At 51.1% G+C, this 15,218-nt stretch overlaps 4 protein-coding genes across 4 annotated transcripts; all 4 read right to left on the minus strand.

Moving 5' to 3' along the window:
* Nucleotides 1–276: 276 nt before the first annotated feature.
* AYO21_05651 (hypothetical protein) lies at nucleotides 277–1,384 on the minus strand (the record flags this gene model as incomplete). Its single annotated transcript, XM_022655619.1, has 4 exons — nucleotides 277–616; nucleotides 674–1,103; nucleotides 1,154–1,202; nucleotides 1,265–1,384. 4 exons carry the CDS (start codon nucleotides 1,382–1,384, stop codon nucleotides 277–279), a joined length of 939 nt encoding a protein of 312 aa, XP_022512125.1.
* Nucleotides 1,385–2,079: 695 nt separating this feature from the next.
* AYO21_05652 (hypothetical protein) lies at nucleotides 2,080–3,235 on the minus strand (the record flags this gene model as incomplete). The annotated part of the gene is made up of 4 exons (XM_022655620.1): nucleotides 2,080–2,555; nucleotides 2,608–2,954; nucleotides 3,008–3,117; nucleotides 3,176–3,235. The coding sequence occupies 4 exons, from the start codon at nucleotides 3,233–3,235 to the stop codon at nucleotides 2,080–2,082; spliced, it is 993 nt and encodes a 330-aa protein (XP_022512126.1).
* A 1,063-nt stretch (nucleotides 3,236–4,298) lies between these two features.
* AYO21_05653 (hypothetical protein) lies at nucleotides 4,299–6,279 on the minus strand (the record flags this gene model as incomplete). The annotated part of the gene is made up of 7 exons (XM_022655621.1): nucleotides 4,299–4,878; nucleotides 4,951–5,179; nucleotides 5,232–5,299; nucleotides 5,366–5,631; nucleotides 5,685–5,765; nucleotides 5,826–5,927; nucleotides 5,998–6,279. 7 exons carry the CDS (start codon nucleotides 6,277–6,279, stop codon nucleotides 4,299–4,301), a joined length of 1,608 nt encoding a protein of 535 aa, XP_022512127.1.
* A 1,315-nt stretch (nucleotides 6,280–7,594) lies between these two features.
* On the minus strand, nucleotides 7,595–12,688 carry AYO21_05654 (hypothetical protein; the record flags this gene model as incomplete). Its single annotated transcript, XM_022655622.1, has 4 exons — nucleotides 7,595–7,848; nucleotides 7,901–10,290; nucleotides 10,377–10,402; nucleotides 10,463–12,688. 4 exons carry the CDS (start codon nucleotides 12,686–12,688, stop codon nucleotides 7,595–7,597), a joined length of 4,896 nt encoding a protein of 1,631 aa, XP_022512128.1.
* Between the last annotated feature and the right edge of the window lie 2,530 nt (nucleotides 12,689–15,218).

Below are 15,218 nucleotides of genomic sequence, written 5' to 3' on the forward strand. Positions count from 1 at the left end.
CGGACCTGAGGCCGTCTGACACCGTGCCGAGAATTTCTCCTTCTTGTAGGGATATTCCTGAACAAAGCTATCCGTGTCGCAAGGCGTGCGCGCGGTCATGAAGAACTGCATGAGATGAAAGAGGGAGCATCAAGTGAGACGAGTCAAGTGAGACGAGAATAGAATAAACGTCACAATCCACAGGAAAGGGGTTGATTACCGGGCGACCGAGTATCTTTCAACTTCAGAAGAGATTTTCATGTTTATCCGGGATTGTATTTGATTCCCAGCAGCTACTCAAAGCTTGCTCTTTCCTCCCACAACCTTCATCAGCGCCCGACCGTTGCTCAGAACAACCTTACCATTGACCTCAGTGAGGAATCGGACCTCTTCCCAGCCGTCCTTGATGTCGCCAGTTCTCCAGATCTTTGTCACAAGCTTCTGACCGGGTTTTACAGGGGCGGCGAAGCGAGCTCCAAATTCCTTAATATTGGCTGGATCACTTCCACCAAGGTTTTTTAGAAGGGCATGTGCCGCAAAGTTCCAGGTCGATAAACCATGCATGATCGCGCCTCCGAAACCAATCTGCTTACCGGGTTCAGGTGTCGCATGGAGTGGGTTATAGTCGCCGTTGAGTCTGCAGTCGCCTAGTGTCAGAGACGCTGGTTTTGGAAACCTGGTTGGAGCTGCTTACCTGTACAGATGTGCGCTCTCCGGAGTCAGCTGCTTCTCGCTGACTACATCGGGACTGTTTTCCCGGCCCTTGGGCGGCGGATAGTTGACGGACGCAGGGCCCTTGGGCCCACCCCAACCGCCCTGGCCGACAAAGAAGCCAGAGCTGACCACCCGACTGTACACCTCACCGCTCTCCTTGTCCACGATGGTCTGCTCAGTCTCGACCACCGTGCCAGGTTTACCCTTGTCGTAGACTCCAATAACTTTGGACCGCAGCTCGAATTTTCGGCCCGCGGATGTCGGTGGCAGAGGCTTGAGGAATTCGATGTGGCGCTGGCCATCGACGGCACGTCTTGGGTCCATCTTGGGGATGCCCGGGATAGGATTGCTGGCTTGAACAGCATAGAAGTCGATGACTTCTTGTGTGGTCTTCTTGAAGGCTAACGCATCTGTGAGTTCGAAGCTGCGGTGGACAAGCCAGGACGAGGACCGGACTCACGCAGGATGATCGGGTATGTGGGAAACACGGCGAAATTGGGATGGAGTTCCTACAGAGTTGTCAGTGAGAGGTGTCCAGTGTACTCGGGGGGACTCGCTATCAGGCACTCACGTAGATGAAGTGCAACTCATCCACCGTGCAGCCAATGCTCACGGCGAAGAGCAGGACATCTCTCTTCAACCACGACACCTCGGTCGGAGGATATTCGAAGCCAACACCAGGACCTGACATTCTGATTCGAGCGCTGAGGTATTCTTTGGAGAGGAAGAAAAGTATACGAGCTTCAAATGCACCTTGGGCAGCTCCAAAATCAAACAGAGGACTTGGGAGAGGAAAGGATTACATTGGGCAAAGTCAGCTTCAAGTTTGGGGGGTTTCGAGGTGCGCGGACTGGGATGTGGGGAGCCGCGTGCCGAGGTTAGATGTTATGCCTCGATTACAACGTTAGCCGGCAAAAGGCCACCATCACGAAGAGTAATCAATCAATCAATCACTTCTTTCGAAACAAGGACACTTCATCGAATTCAGCGTGGAATGTCAGATGTAAGATCTCAGCTCGAGGTAGCTACGACATCTATCGTCGTGTGCCTTTATTATTGAATATTTTTCGTTTATCAAAATCAGCGTCAACTCGTGGGGTATCTTAGACAAATAACGAGGAGCTTGGGTTTGTTTGTTCCGGGGGGCCTCCATCTCGGTCACCTTTTTCGTCGTAGACGAGGTATTCATCCATGTGTCTGTTCTCATCGCCCCTTCACAGATCAATGAATGCTACGGGATCTCCAAGGGTTTATCCAGGACGGATGTAGACCTCAAGATCACGCCGAATAACCATGCAAAGGACGGATGTCGTTCCCATTGTGGTCATGGGATCAGCACCTGCGAATGATCAGTAATTCGCGGCTACGTCGGGGGACAGGGAGGCCTTACATTCGGTATTCGCAGGTTCCGCGCGCGGATCGTCTTGGGTCCGAGGTCTCGAGTTCATAGTCGATCTTGATGTCGAGATCTCGTCGGTTCTTGCTATTGGGCTTGTTGGAGAGGAAACCCTTTACCGTTTCTCCTTCCTCCACAGTCAGAACCTGTCGCAGATAAAAGACAGTCTGTTTCCAGTGCGTATATTTGGTGTGAGGCCCCGTGGAGAATTTGATGGGCTTGTGGCACGCCGTGAAGTCGATATCGAACCACGCGATAAGAGCATGGATGAAGTCGTTTCTTTGACACCGAAGCAGGAAGGGCTCTGAAAATGCCAGCTCGGCCGGTTTGACCGTATTGAGGTCAATAGTGAAGACAGGGCACGGGTCCGTGACCAGTGCCTTCAACTCCACCGTGTCGACTAGAGGTTCACTCAGAGCGCTCTCTTTCATAGGGGAGAAATCAAATCCGTAGACATTATCCCAGACTGGAAACGGAAAGTCAGCCTGCGCCCTAACCACCTTATTGACCGCACTTACATCCGATCTTGTCCTCCTTGTACTCTCCATCCTCAATGCCCGCCATGAAGATCGTGGCCTTGTCTGGGAAGATATTGCCGCCCGGCCTCAAATACTTGTCGCGAGCGTAAAGGACCGTGTCAAGCATGCTCTCGTATAGCAGGAAGTAGCCCATCCATTCTGATATTATGATGTCGACTTTGCCATTGTTCAGATGCTGTGCAGGTAGCTCCACCTCTTCCATTTTGCCTTGGAGCAAAGTAATCTTCTTTGAGAGCCCGTTGGTCTCGACGATGAGTTTGGCCTTGTTGATGATGCTGGACATGTCGACACCAATGACATGTCGAGCACCCGCCCTTGCAGCGAACCTAGTCGCAGTCAGCTATTGTCTCTGCAGTCGCAGGTCAGGGGATGCACAAACATGCTGAGGATGCCTGTGCCGCAGCCGACATCGAGGACGACTTTGTCTTTGAAGATATGTGGATTTTGGTAGATAGCGTCTCGGTAAGATCGGGTCCGGACTTCATCTTTCTGCGATTGTAATCAGCTTGCGACTCACCACAGGTGGGAGGTAGGTTTGATTCCGTACCAGCATCTCTTCGTGGATTCCATGATGATCGTAACTGTGCTTGGGGTTACTTGACGCCATTGTCATTTTGGTAGCCGTACCAACCTCGTAAAGTAGCGAACTTCAGAGTGTTCCATGCCCGCCATCCTCTCTTCGGTAGACATATTGGCCATATCAGCCACCGACGGACCAGGCTTCGTGCCGTTCATGACTGCTGATGTTGAAAAACAAGGATTGAACCGGGCAGCAGTCACTGGTACAGTACTCTCTATGCCAGCCGGTGAGCATGAATATTGATACCAGGCTAAACAAAAATAAAATAAAGTTTTGAGCCTAGACTAGCGAACACGGCCAGACAGGGAAAGGCACACGTGATCAATGTCTAGGCAAACTGAGAGTGACGATATTTGCGCTGTTTTACAACATAGTCCACCTAGGCAGCCTAGGTACTGATGTCTGTACTTGGTAAATATTCAAGGCTATGAGTTGAAAAGAGCTCCTCTTTCAGAGGAAGCAAAAAAACTTCAAAAATACTTCCAAACACAATCTTGAAGTATCTGACAGACTGGACACAATGGGATTTGAACCCATGACCTCTCGCACATTTATTCCCTTCGTGTTACTTGTTGAGGGTTATGCAAAGCGAGCGCTCTACCCCTGAGCTATGCGCCCAAATGATAGTCATTTTGCTTAAAAATTGGCATCTGAAATATATAATCTTTTGTTCTTCGTAGGATCGCTTGGCGCTCGGAACTTTTCGGGCACGTGGAATATCGGGAATAATTACCCACCGTTTTCTGAGACCACGTCTTCACTCGCACCTCGCAAATGGGTTTTCCACACAGTGTACGGACTCTTTGGAGGTTCTCGAAGCAGTAACTGCACCGGAGCCCTCACTGACTCCGACAAGATGACAAGCTTTTGCTCCAATTCCGGCGGACGAGGTTTATCTATACCGGGGACTTGAACGAAACGTACAGGTCAAACAGTTTCAGATATAGGTGGATTGACTGACTGGCTGCATTTTGGTTCTGCTCTATCTTTTATTTTCTACTGCTTCTCAAAGCATGGTGTATGTTATCCGTTTATCCGTAGGCGATGTCTGGAGCTCGTGTTCTCACGTTGGTCCTGGTAGGCTTCTGGGCTAAGCTGGGATGCCCACCTCTTCCTTTCTCTTTATATCTGCGTTCGCGTCGACATCATCCAGCACCGATTCTCCTCTCTTCGCAGCCTTCACGCGCAATTTCTTGATCCTCCTCGTCTGGCGTTCCGTTTCCCGCGTAACCCACCAGGTAAACAAGGTGACCAGGATACAAGCGCCGATGATGCCCATGGCTACGGCAAATGACACAGTGTAGTGTGGCGCATATTTGGACTGGAAGATCTGTGGTCCAATTGCTCCACCAATCTGGCCGTAGCTGTTGACAAAACCGATGGCGAACGCAGATCCCGTTGCACGAGAAGTGGTCTGAACACGCCACGGCCACATCATGGGGTACCAACTTTGAGCAATTGAGTTGGCCAACACAGTCGCTGCGTAGACGCCACCGTTGTTAGGAAACGTGTACAGGACGCTGTAACATGCTAATATGGACACGAGGAAGCCGAGTGGGATTGTGGGGCGAGGCAACCAAGCGCTGTCTGCGAAGTATCCGGAAACGGCGATGATCGTTATGGAGAGGAAGGACGTGGGTATATTCAGGAGTTGGCTTTTCGCAATTGACCTGTTGAGAAAAGAGAATGAGTATCGTAGGTGAGTGTTTTCCGGGCGTTTTAGCAAGCTTGCTGGTACTTACGTGAATCCCAAGTTCGCAATGACCGTCGGCTGATAGAACCCCAGACCTGTCGTGCCAACAGTCATCGTTGCCCAGACGAGGGTAAACAGCCACATCCTCTTGTCCTTCAAAGCTGTGACGATTTCACGGAAGCTGAAATTCAATTCTTCCGCTCGCGGGGCATTGGCGGGCAAGCGGGCTTGGATGAAGGCCTTTTCCTTCTCGCTCAGCCATTTGGCCTGCTTCGGGACTGTACAACTGATCAGCCTGCGATTTTCTCCTGAGAATCACTTTGTACTCACAGTCTGGCAAGACGAAAAATAGCAAGATACCAAACGCAATTGTAATGACCCCTTCGACGAGGAACAGCCTAGCAGTAATCTCCATGAGTCGACCTTTCCCTTTCCATTGAGGAGGAAGCAGTTCTGAAGCTTACCATTGCCACCCAGAAAGGCCATGGCTCCCTGAGATGGTATCGAAGCCGAATGCCAACACGCCACTGAGGACATTGGAGAAGTTTCCCAGAGCATAAAAGTAGAGGAGACGGATCGACATCTCGTCGGGGCGGTACCAGTACACCATTTGCAGTAGCACGCCGGGAAACATGCCTGCTTCGCACATGCCGAGGAACCAACGGGCTGTATAGAGTCCAGCCTTGTTCTTGACTGCAGCATGGCATGCGATTGCAAGACCCCAGGAGATCTGCGACATCATCAACATACTGCGAGAAACTCTGAGAGAGGACTATTCCTTACCAAGATGCGGGACTGCCATCGAGAAGGAAGCATCTTCTTGATGAATAGGTTGCTCGGAGCCTCAAAGATGATGTAAGGTATCTATGTTGCAATGAGTACTTATGTAGACCAAGTGTAAGGGGATGTAGCAGGCCAACCCACAAAGTAAATGGTCGAGACAAAGTTGTACTCATCCGCGGTCATATGCAGTTGGGTCATAATGTTGTCTGGGGTTCCCTTATTCATGATTCGAGCGTTGGCCGCCTGTGAAATTTGGGTCAGTGCCTGATATTGACAGTCCAGTCAGTGGGCAGTGGAAGTAGCTGGTTCATACATTCTGATAGTCCATGTTCTTGAGTAAGAACATGATACTGCACAATGGCATGAGATGCCAATCCACCCTCCGCATCAGCTTCTTCTCCTCGGCCGCAGTCAGTAGAGTGCGAGCCTTCATCCGCGCAGCATCGAAACCGACGATCTCATTCTCAAGGGAAGAGTCCTCTGCAATCTCTTCACCACGACGGGCGACATGAATCCCATTGTCCTCTTTGGTCTCTGAGACAACAGGAATGCTTGAGTTTCCCTTGTCATCCGAGACAAAAAGCTTGTCTGCCATTGTATCCCAAGAACCTTGGAGAAGCTTAGATGCTGGTACGAATGCTTCAGTCCCAAGCCCAAGGTACATCTGGCCAGGCCACGCTCTTTGTACTCGAGCGAAACATCGGAACGCTCCCCATTGCTTACCATTTCTCTGGGATCAAAAGGGACTTCTCCGACTAGATGCGGAGTTGTGTTGTGGTTCTAGACACCTCATTGGGTTGTTGTTGCATATCAAAAATGATGCCATCGGTATAGCAAGATGATGCCATCGACAACCGGCATAAACTCATATCCCACCAAGAAGGATCAATCTTTTCGAACAGCGCCGTTCATAATAGCAATTATCCTCCCTTTTCTTCCCATTGACCATTATCTCGGATCGGAGTTAGGGTCGTCTAATGCGTGGCGCCATCAAGATTCCTGCAAAAGAGGGGAGTGAAATCAAAGGAACCGAGACCATTTGGCCACTTCCCCTGATGTCTAGACTCAGCCATCAAACTGTGAGATTTCGTAGGTATAATAGTCCAGCACACAAGAGAGATACCTCGATGCCTGGCCGTCTCTTGCTGCCCAGCCATGGGTCATTCTGGCCTCGAGGAGTGTCCTTACTCCCGGTCGCTGACGGGACAAGTGGATGATCTTGATGGCTTAGCGTTGGCTAGTGAAGACGAGGATCTTGCCGTCGAGCGTGTAGTCCATGAGTTAGAAAAGTTAATGGCAAAAGTCCCCTTGGTTGATGCATGCCGATGGACCGAGACGTCGTGCTCCATGCTCTCTTGGGCCGGTGTGAGGAGGATGAATTCCACACTTTGTCCAACGGCCACTTGGCGGTGCCGAGGAAGTGGAAGCCTGAATTTTCGCCTGCGTCCATCACGACACAGCAGAGTATTTCAATAGGATGTGGTTGGTGACTGAAATGCGAGTGAAGGCCCGCTCAAGATAGGGGACTTGATTTCTCTCTCTCCAGTCGTCAAATTATGTTGTGTGATACACAATTCTAGTGCTGAATCGCTTCAGACTTCGTTCCACCGCGTCGTTTTCTACTTATCCATGACTTCAACCAACCCTCTTCCCTCCAACACCACGCTAGAGTCAAACTATCCTGCTCGTTGACCAGCAATCCAATATCTCGAGTGACTTCTCAAATACAAAAAGGCTCAGACAACTCAATAAACAAGAGGCACGCTTGCTAGCTTGACGCTGCCAATCGCTAAACTGCTGGAAATCAATATAGTGGCAATAAACCCTGCATAAGCTGAGTGGCGGCTCCTCCGGATCAAATCCCCCCTCCAGCCATTATTCTCTTGATATCCAATATTTATGTCCATGGATTAGTTTTCCAATGTCTTGCTTGCGCTGCGTATCCGCTCATCGCCGAGAGCGGCCAGCCAGAGACACCGCTCAACGATTCCCTGGACTGGTTCAAAGTTGTACCTGGAACTGGCATCAATTAGCCGTAGAAGACCTTTGACAATGATAGCCGTGCTCCTATAACGTTCAAAGTTGACAAGCGACTCGTTCCCGCGAGTACTTGCAACATGAGAGGGCTTTTGTGCATTATATGTCAAGTCACGAATATACAATCCTGGGTACACGTTAGCATCTGCGTCATGGGTCGTGATGAAGAAATGACCAACCTAGAAATGGGATGCAGCCGCCGCTGAGATCGGATGATTCCATTTCCACCCTCAGATCGTGGAAATTACGCAACGGTTGCGCGAGTGCTTCCATATGTTTCAACAACGACTTGTCCGAGCTTGACACCAACTCCCAAGTCCTTGCGAGTCGCGTACAGTCGGTCGAGGTCAGCGCAAGCGTGAGTTGCAGCATTGTGGCGTAGTTGTGTAGTCGGCGAGCATGTGCTGCGACATGGATGTATTTGGTGATGACTCGTGCTCTTTCATGAATGTCCTGTGTCAGAACAATTTCGGACAAGGTCCATTTGACAACTAGGTTAAACCGCGTGCTGACTAGGTCAATGCCTCGCACGTTTCCGTTGCACACACACTCGACCCAATCTAGAACGTCATCTGTCTTGCTGCTCCACCGCATCTCGACCAGGTCGGACCATTCGACTTCGGACAGTGCAGACTTTTCTATCAGTGTCATTTGTTGCGCAAGAACTTGCGAGTCGCAAGCGAGGATGAAAGGCATATGCGCCGGACCTGCCGGGAGACGTGCCAATGGCTCTGTGAATGATAGGTTTCTTTGCTCGGTGGTCGGCTGATCTTTATTCTGGCGCTGAGTCGTTTGCGCTGTCTTGCTCTGTGGCATGGGATCCGAGGCTCGTTCTAGTGGAGTTGGGATGCGCAAGTTCACCACCGAGGCATAGGTCAACGGGTGTGCTGGTATCTCCAGCCCAGATATAGCTGTTCCAGGGGCGGCAAGCATGGGCGAGATAGAACGACCTGCGACTTCGGAATAATTGATGATGTCCACAGATATCTCTGAAGACAGGTCTGAGAGGTTCTCGTCTTCATCTAGAAGGAAAGATCGTGCACTGTCGTTGGCAGTCTCTGGTCGTGGAATACTTGTCCTGTGCTTGAGTCCGCTCGGTGGAGGCCCCTTGGGTAGATGGAATAGTTGAGGAGGATCTTGTGGAAAATACCCCGGTGCAACCATAGGCAAATCTGTGTTTGGTTTCATGGGCAGAGCCTCAGCGGTGCTCTCATGACCTGCTTCCCGTTTCAATAATGGCAGAGATCCATAAGACTCGTCAGAATCGGCCACGCTTTCCGTTGGAAGGCCGAAGATGGAAGATCGGCGAGAGGATGTCGGCTTCAGTTCCACCACCAGAGGCTCTGGAGTAAGGGGTTCGTCCCCAGACTGCTCCGAGGCGACTTCATCCACTGTCGTGCGAATGGCGCTGGTGAGAGCAGGAGCTGGCACAGGATGATCGGTGGTCGGTACGGAACTGCTAGCTCCTGGCTGGACAATCCGACTCAGCTCTGGTAGGGATCGTCTCCTTGCAGCAGTGTCCAGCGGATTCTGTTCCATTGGTGGTGATCTCTTCTCGTACCGGCCCTCAAGCTTCATCAGGGTTGCTTCGAGTCCGCCATCCTCGTCATCGGGAATGGCAGAAAAGCCAGCGATAGCGGCCTCAAAGGAAGGCCGAAGGTGCTGGGACGAGTGAGTATTGATCAGAGATATGGGTTTTTTGGGCGGCGGGACTTCTACCGAAGCGATACGCTGAACAGTATCCGTTTTCATGATAAGTAATGATCCATGAGTTGATTCAGAGATGACGCTCGCAGTATCCAGTGAAGCATGGTGAAATGTATGATCCAATTCCTGCACGTTTTCCACTCGACGCAGGTCTCCTCCTGGCCTCCGTCTGAGGGTTTGCGGCGGGAGTCGTGTCTCGGGATTCGAGTTTGGCGCATCAATGTTTCCGTTCTGCATGGATTCTGGGACAGAGGCTTCTTCAGATTCAATGACAAGATCTGCATCCGCGAAAGTATCGACTGGCTTGATCTCCTCCCGAACAGTTCTGGAGCTGGCCGTCGTAGGAGAATTTGCTCTATCAACCGCAACCGGGGACTCAGCCTGGACATCGAACACAGCATCGGATTCGATGAGCTCTCTTGTGACCAGTTCTGAACTGCTCCTGTGTTCTTGTGCTGGTGGCAGACCTATATCATGTGGAAGGACGTTTGAACTCCTTTGTGTTGCAACGCCATCAAGACTGGCTCTTCGATCATCCAGTAGTGTAGCACCAGGCACACTGAGTAGAGGTAAAGGAGCAGTCTCCCCGTAATCAAAGTCGATGTCTGGGACTGGAAGCGCGCCAGACATCGAAGGGAACTCTGGACGCGTATCGTCAACTATTAAAATTGAGCCACTTTGACGAGTGGCATGACTTGGCATTCGCTGTGGCTCCTGTTCATCCTCAGCTGAAGCGGCTGGCTGAAGAGGACGGTTAATGGCAAAGAATGGGGCGTAACTGATTCGATGTTTCGAAGGAAATTTTGTCTCGTAGTTCTGACATGCCGCGGCCGAGAGAAGATCGATACGCATTTCGCCCTTTCTAGGAACAACCGTTCCAAGCTTGTTTCGTAGCTCGTCATGAGATTTAGAAACATTGAGAGGCAAATGTGCGGTTTGACCACGTACCGGACCATCTTGGGCAGACTGAGCAACTGTGATCAGGGTCATATCGATATGACCATGTTTACTCCCGAGAACCTTTCGTAACGAACCAAAGATATTCCTTGCCACAGGTTGAGCCGCAGAGTGTGTACCATGCTCCTTTCTAGGTCCTCTGGGGCCCCCATTTCTTGCCTGTCGAGAGATTGCGTGGACTGTGAAGACACAATCTGAACGAAAGGAGTGCTTGGGCTGTAAAGAAGTCCTCGAATAATGCTTCCATCTTCCACGACCTGCACAGGAGGTTCAGCTTGCATTTTGCGAGGGGTTGGCTCTCTGTTGCTATCAATTGAGCTTGCTCCTCTCTTGTGGCCAATGACCTTTTGAGCCGGTAGGGGTTGGGTGACTACGTGCAAGTTCGCGGGTGCGTTCTTTCGTCTTAATTGAACAGAGACCGGATGAGGAGCTTTCGAATGACTTTCACTGCCACTACCGCTAGGGCGTAGAAGGTGCTTGGGGACGAAACAAGAGGTTGCTTGCACGCTGCCATCGCTCAGTAGACCAGAATTTCCCGATGTTTGGCGATCATGGCTTGGCCTAACGGCAGTATCTGCTTCGAACCAACTTTGTTGCGCCTTTCGTGAGACTGCGGTCTGGGGGGTTGCATGCTGTGCCTGAGCAGGATGAGCGACGGTCCCTTGCCGTGGGGTACGGTCAGTCTCATCCACTCCCCCGGGTTGAATGTCTTCTTCCTGTTCACCGTCCAGATCGAAATTCTCGGCACCCCAGCATAACGAGCATCGCCCATTCCAGCAACGCTTCAAGTCGCGCAGGAGTTTGAGGTCGCTGAACCCATTCGCTGGATTTGCCCTGACGTCGTTGTACAGTCTGTTGACCTCGTTACAAAAACGTACCCGAAGGCGGTGATCAACAAAAAAGTCATCCATAAAATAATTCAGGATCCAATGACGAAGGGCGGCAAACGTGCGTACGCGGATGATCCTGCCGTCGTCTTCTAAGCGACCTATGGCCCACCTTAACCTCGCAAGGAGAAGATCAAGCACTTGATAAGTCGACATATAAGACCGAAATGTCAGGAAAAAATCAGAGACCAGCTCATAGTCCATGAAAGAGTCCGACGATATTTGGGCGATAATCCGAGCAGGTGTGGCCGCAGTGATTTCCCTCACGTTCTGGCAATAACGGACAACCGAGGGATCATCATACATTTCGGTCAATCGGTCAAAAACTTGTGGTTGGATGATGCTGGACACACTGGACGTCGAGGTAGATGATACCTTGGCAAGTAATGGCATGGGAGGTGTAGCGGGCGCCGGCTCCTCTCCGCCGCTCATCTCTGTTGCTTCCAGTTTTGCGAAGGCTTTGATGCTAGCAGGCGGCGGCGCTGCAAAGAATCCCTCTGCCTGCATAATAGCTTGAGTAGGCGTGACGTCCGAGGGAGTGATAGATCCCCTGGTGAATGAGGACCCCCTCAGCATTGGAGTTCCATTGGAACTGAGGCGGAATGTACCGATACGATAATGTGGAATAGGAACTTCTAGGGTGGGATGAAATTCTAAAGCCATTTCTTCAGTGGATTCTTGTGATGTCTTTGGTCTTGCGGTCTCGGGGCGATTGATAACGATCCTCAGTGTCCGCGACTGTGGAGCCAGCAATGATTGGCGATGTTCTTCAATAGTAGAGAAGGACTGTGACCGACCGTGACTCGAGAAGACCCTGGGCCTCGGTGAACGTCTAACAGACCGTTTTGAAGAGGTTGTCTGCTGCGAATGAGAAGAGGTTACTGATCGGGTGGTTGAGACCTTTTCATTCACCAGGGGTCTTCCTTCGCCATTGCTCAGAATAGCTGGTGCTGTTGAAGGTGAATGCACTGGTGAGGCAACAGAGTGTGGAGATGCATTGCTTGTTTGATGCGTTGACGGCGTCAGGTAGAGGATCCCACCAGTTCCTACATTGCCAACAGTGAAGTTGCGACCATGGACATTGTCTGGGACCGTCTCCAGCGACTGCTTGGGCTTTTTAGATGATTTCGTTGAGCGCTGTCTCAAGACCTCTGTACTATCCTTGACGCGCCTGAGCGATACCGGTGCCTTCCTGTCTGAAATACTGGGAGCAGAATTGTTTCTATTGTGGGTGCGGGAGACGTCGGTGTCGGGCGTTTTGGTACTTTTTCTCGGACTCGACCCATACTGCGAAGCAGAAGGGACGGTGGTAGTCCTGGTAGTGCCAGTAATGTGACTAGCAACCGCTGGGTCGAGGGAGATCAAGGAAACGCGGCTGCTGAGGGAGGATTCGGAGGCAACCATGGCGGCGGCCATTGCATCAGCGAGGAAGGCCAAATGGAATATCGAGGTTCATGGTCATGCGCAAGCCACCCCAAGCACAAGTTTGTGAGTGCCAGCAACCAGCAACGAATTCATGGCATCGACAGCGACTGCCGGAAGGACAATTTTGCTAAGTATTGTGTGATGGTATTTTCACGCACAGTTGGTCCGCTCGGCAAATCAGTGGCCTCGAGGTTGGGAATTAGGACTCATTTGCGACGCGACACAGGCTCGATTGTATAGGAAGTGGATATGGTTCCGCCGCACCTTTGGCCGAAATTCAGAAGGTACTGGGGCATAAGACGCAAGAGAAGGGACGGAACGACGATTCGCGAGAAGGGAATGACAATTTGCAAAGGTCAGTCAAGAGAGTGGGAAGGGAAGTCGAGGGAGCGGACGTTGGTAGTGGTACTGGCTGAGTAGTGTTTAGTGGAGGAGGGCGCAGGTGTGGAAAGAGAGGCATGAAAAACAGCGAAAGAGGGAAAAGCACAGGAAGGCGGCGGCTTTGGTTGGTCGCCGGTGGTCACCTGCGGGTGCCTTCCAGGCCACAAAGTCACAGTTGTCCAGCCCGTTCTGAAGCCCGGGGGGGAGTTGAAGGCGCTGAAGGTTCAGCTGCCACGCGAGAACGGAGGAGCCAGCTAGTTGAGGTCTGTGCGGTTGCTAGCTAATCAGGCTCATTACGGGTGAAGGCGGGCCAATCTCAGCTGCATCCGAAGGGCCTTGATAGGCGCGGATACGTCAAGGGCCATCCCCTCGGTCGGGACCTGCAGCTAAAAGGCGCAGAATGAACTCTGTAAAGGACTCGAGGGCTCTCGCTTACCGAGTCTCAGAAGAAATTACCATGGTGCTATGGTGGCCATGGCGGACAGGTGAGAAAAAGGATGACGACCATGCTAGAGGGCGGGTGGAGTGCCCATCACCCTCAAACGAAATATGATCAGCGAAATGAACTTGTCGATCAACACACTTTTCTCAACCCCAACCTCGCTCGTTACCAGGCACCCAGTGTAGGTACTTTCTGGTGCTATATCTTGTGTACTGTAGACTTCAGTAGTCACCAAACATCCCAAAACAAGTATCCTAGAGGCGATGCTGTGGCTCATCAATATGTACGAGAACTGAGCACATGGTTACCAAGTGTCTCGTACATAGCCTCGCTAGGCGGCCTCAGCGTCTTCCCACCTCGTACTGCGGGAAAATACAGTGGTACCTAGCTCGCTAGATATCATACTACTCGGCACAAGGTATTCGGAACTCTTGCTCTTACTGCCTAGGTAGGTACTAGGTGACTATCTAGCGTTTCTCGCACGGGACAAGTCACTACTGTGTCACAGCCTGCACTGCTTCATTATTTACCATCAACTCTTTTCCTCCCCACGCCGTCGCCTACGCTCGACCACCCGTTTTCCATCATTATCTGGTTTGTTATTCAGTACACCAATCAAAGGACTCCGAATGAAAGACTCAGTCTACCGTTGACACCCACCGCTGACCTGGTCTTCCGAACGCCGTGGTTTCACCTATTACCAAGCTCTTCCATTGGCCCGACCTCCAGAATAATACCTATTCTGTCCGTGCAGAATGATGGCGATCTCGTTTACACATGAAAGAATATGTAAAGATGACACTTCATCTCCAAAAGGACAAACGGTATGATTAGGATATCTTACACGCTTGGATTTTCAGTTGGAACACACCCACCTGGCTTCACGACAAAGATGAAATGGTTGTATAACATGTCCTCGGTACGAGGTACAGTGCCTTTTTGCCCGTGAGGAGCGGCTCGCGTGCTTGGGAAGGCATTAGACTTCCATCCAGGGCAGCTGAAGAGGTTTGACTATAAGCTTTTGTTGCCAAGTTGATTGTGGTGAAGGAGAATTGTGCGATGCTAGAAAACAAGTACCTAGCATTGGCAGCAATCCTGAAGCCCTTTGATAGCCCTTTCATCACCATCACACTCCTCCATTATCATTACCTAGTTTCCTTCTGGCATAATGGCGCACATCGTCCTTCCAATTGCCTTCACGATACTTAGTTGTATCCATCCAGGCGTATGCTCGAACCAGCCTTGAACTGCATGCAAGGCTCGAGGGAATTTTTCTGTTGTCCCGGAACAGAGTTTTTCCAGTTCCCGACATTGCTCCGAACTCTCGGAAAAACTTTGGCTTGGCTGACGCAGCCACGCGTCGCCGCCACCACGCAGCCGGCACTATCGAAGAAGTTTTCTCCTTCAACAACCTCTATTCTCGCATTGCATACCACCACAACCGATATATGGAGAGCCCGTGTCTGCTGCAAAACACCGTGTGTATTTTTGCCCCCTTTCTAAATTAGCCTCGCCCAGCTCCTATCGTCTCCTCGGTATGTCCACACGGAGTGCCGTAATCTCGTTGTAACCTCACGCCCTTCAGTAAACGATCACCAGCTCCACTCTACCGATCATCCTCCTGTAAAATCCGAGCACTCAGTGGTCAATGGAGGACACAATTGATCGTATACAGTGTGTCATTGGTACCGTCAACCA

Source organism: Fonsecaea monophora (assembly GCF_001642475.1).
Source record: "Fonsecaea monophora strain CBS 269.37 chromosome Unknown Scaff36, whole genome shotgun sequence".
Lineage (NCBI taxonomy): Eukaryota > Fungi > Ascomycota > Eurotiomycetes > Chaetothyriales > Herpotrichiellaceae > Fonsecaea > Fonsecaea monophora.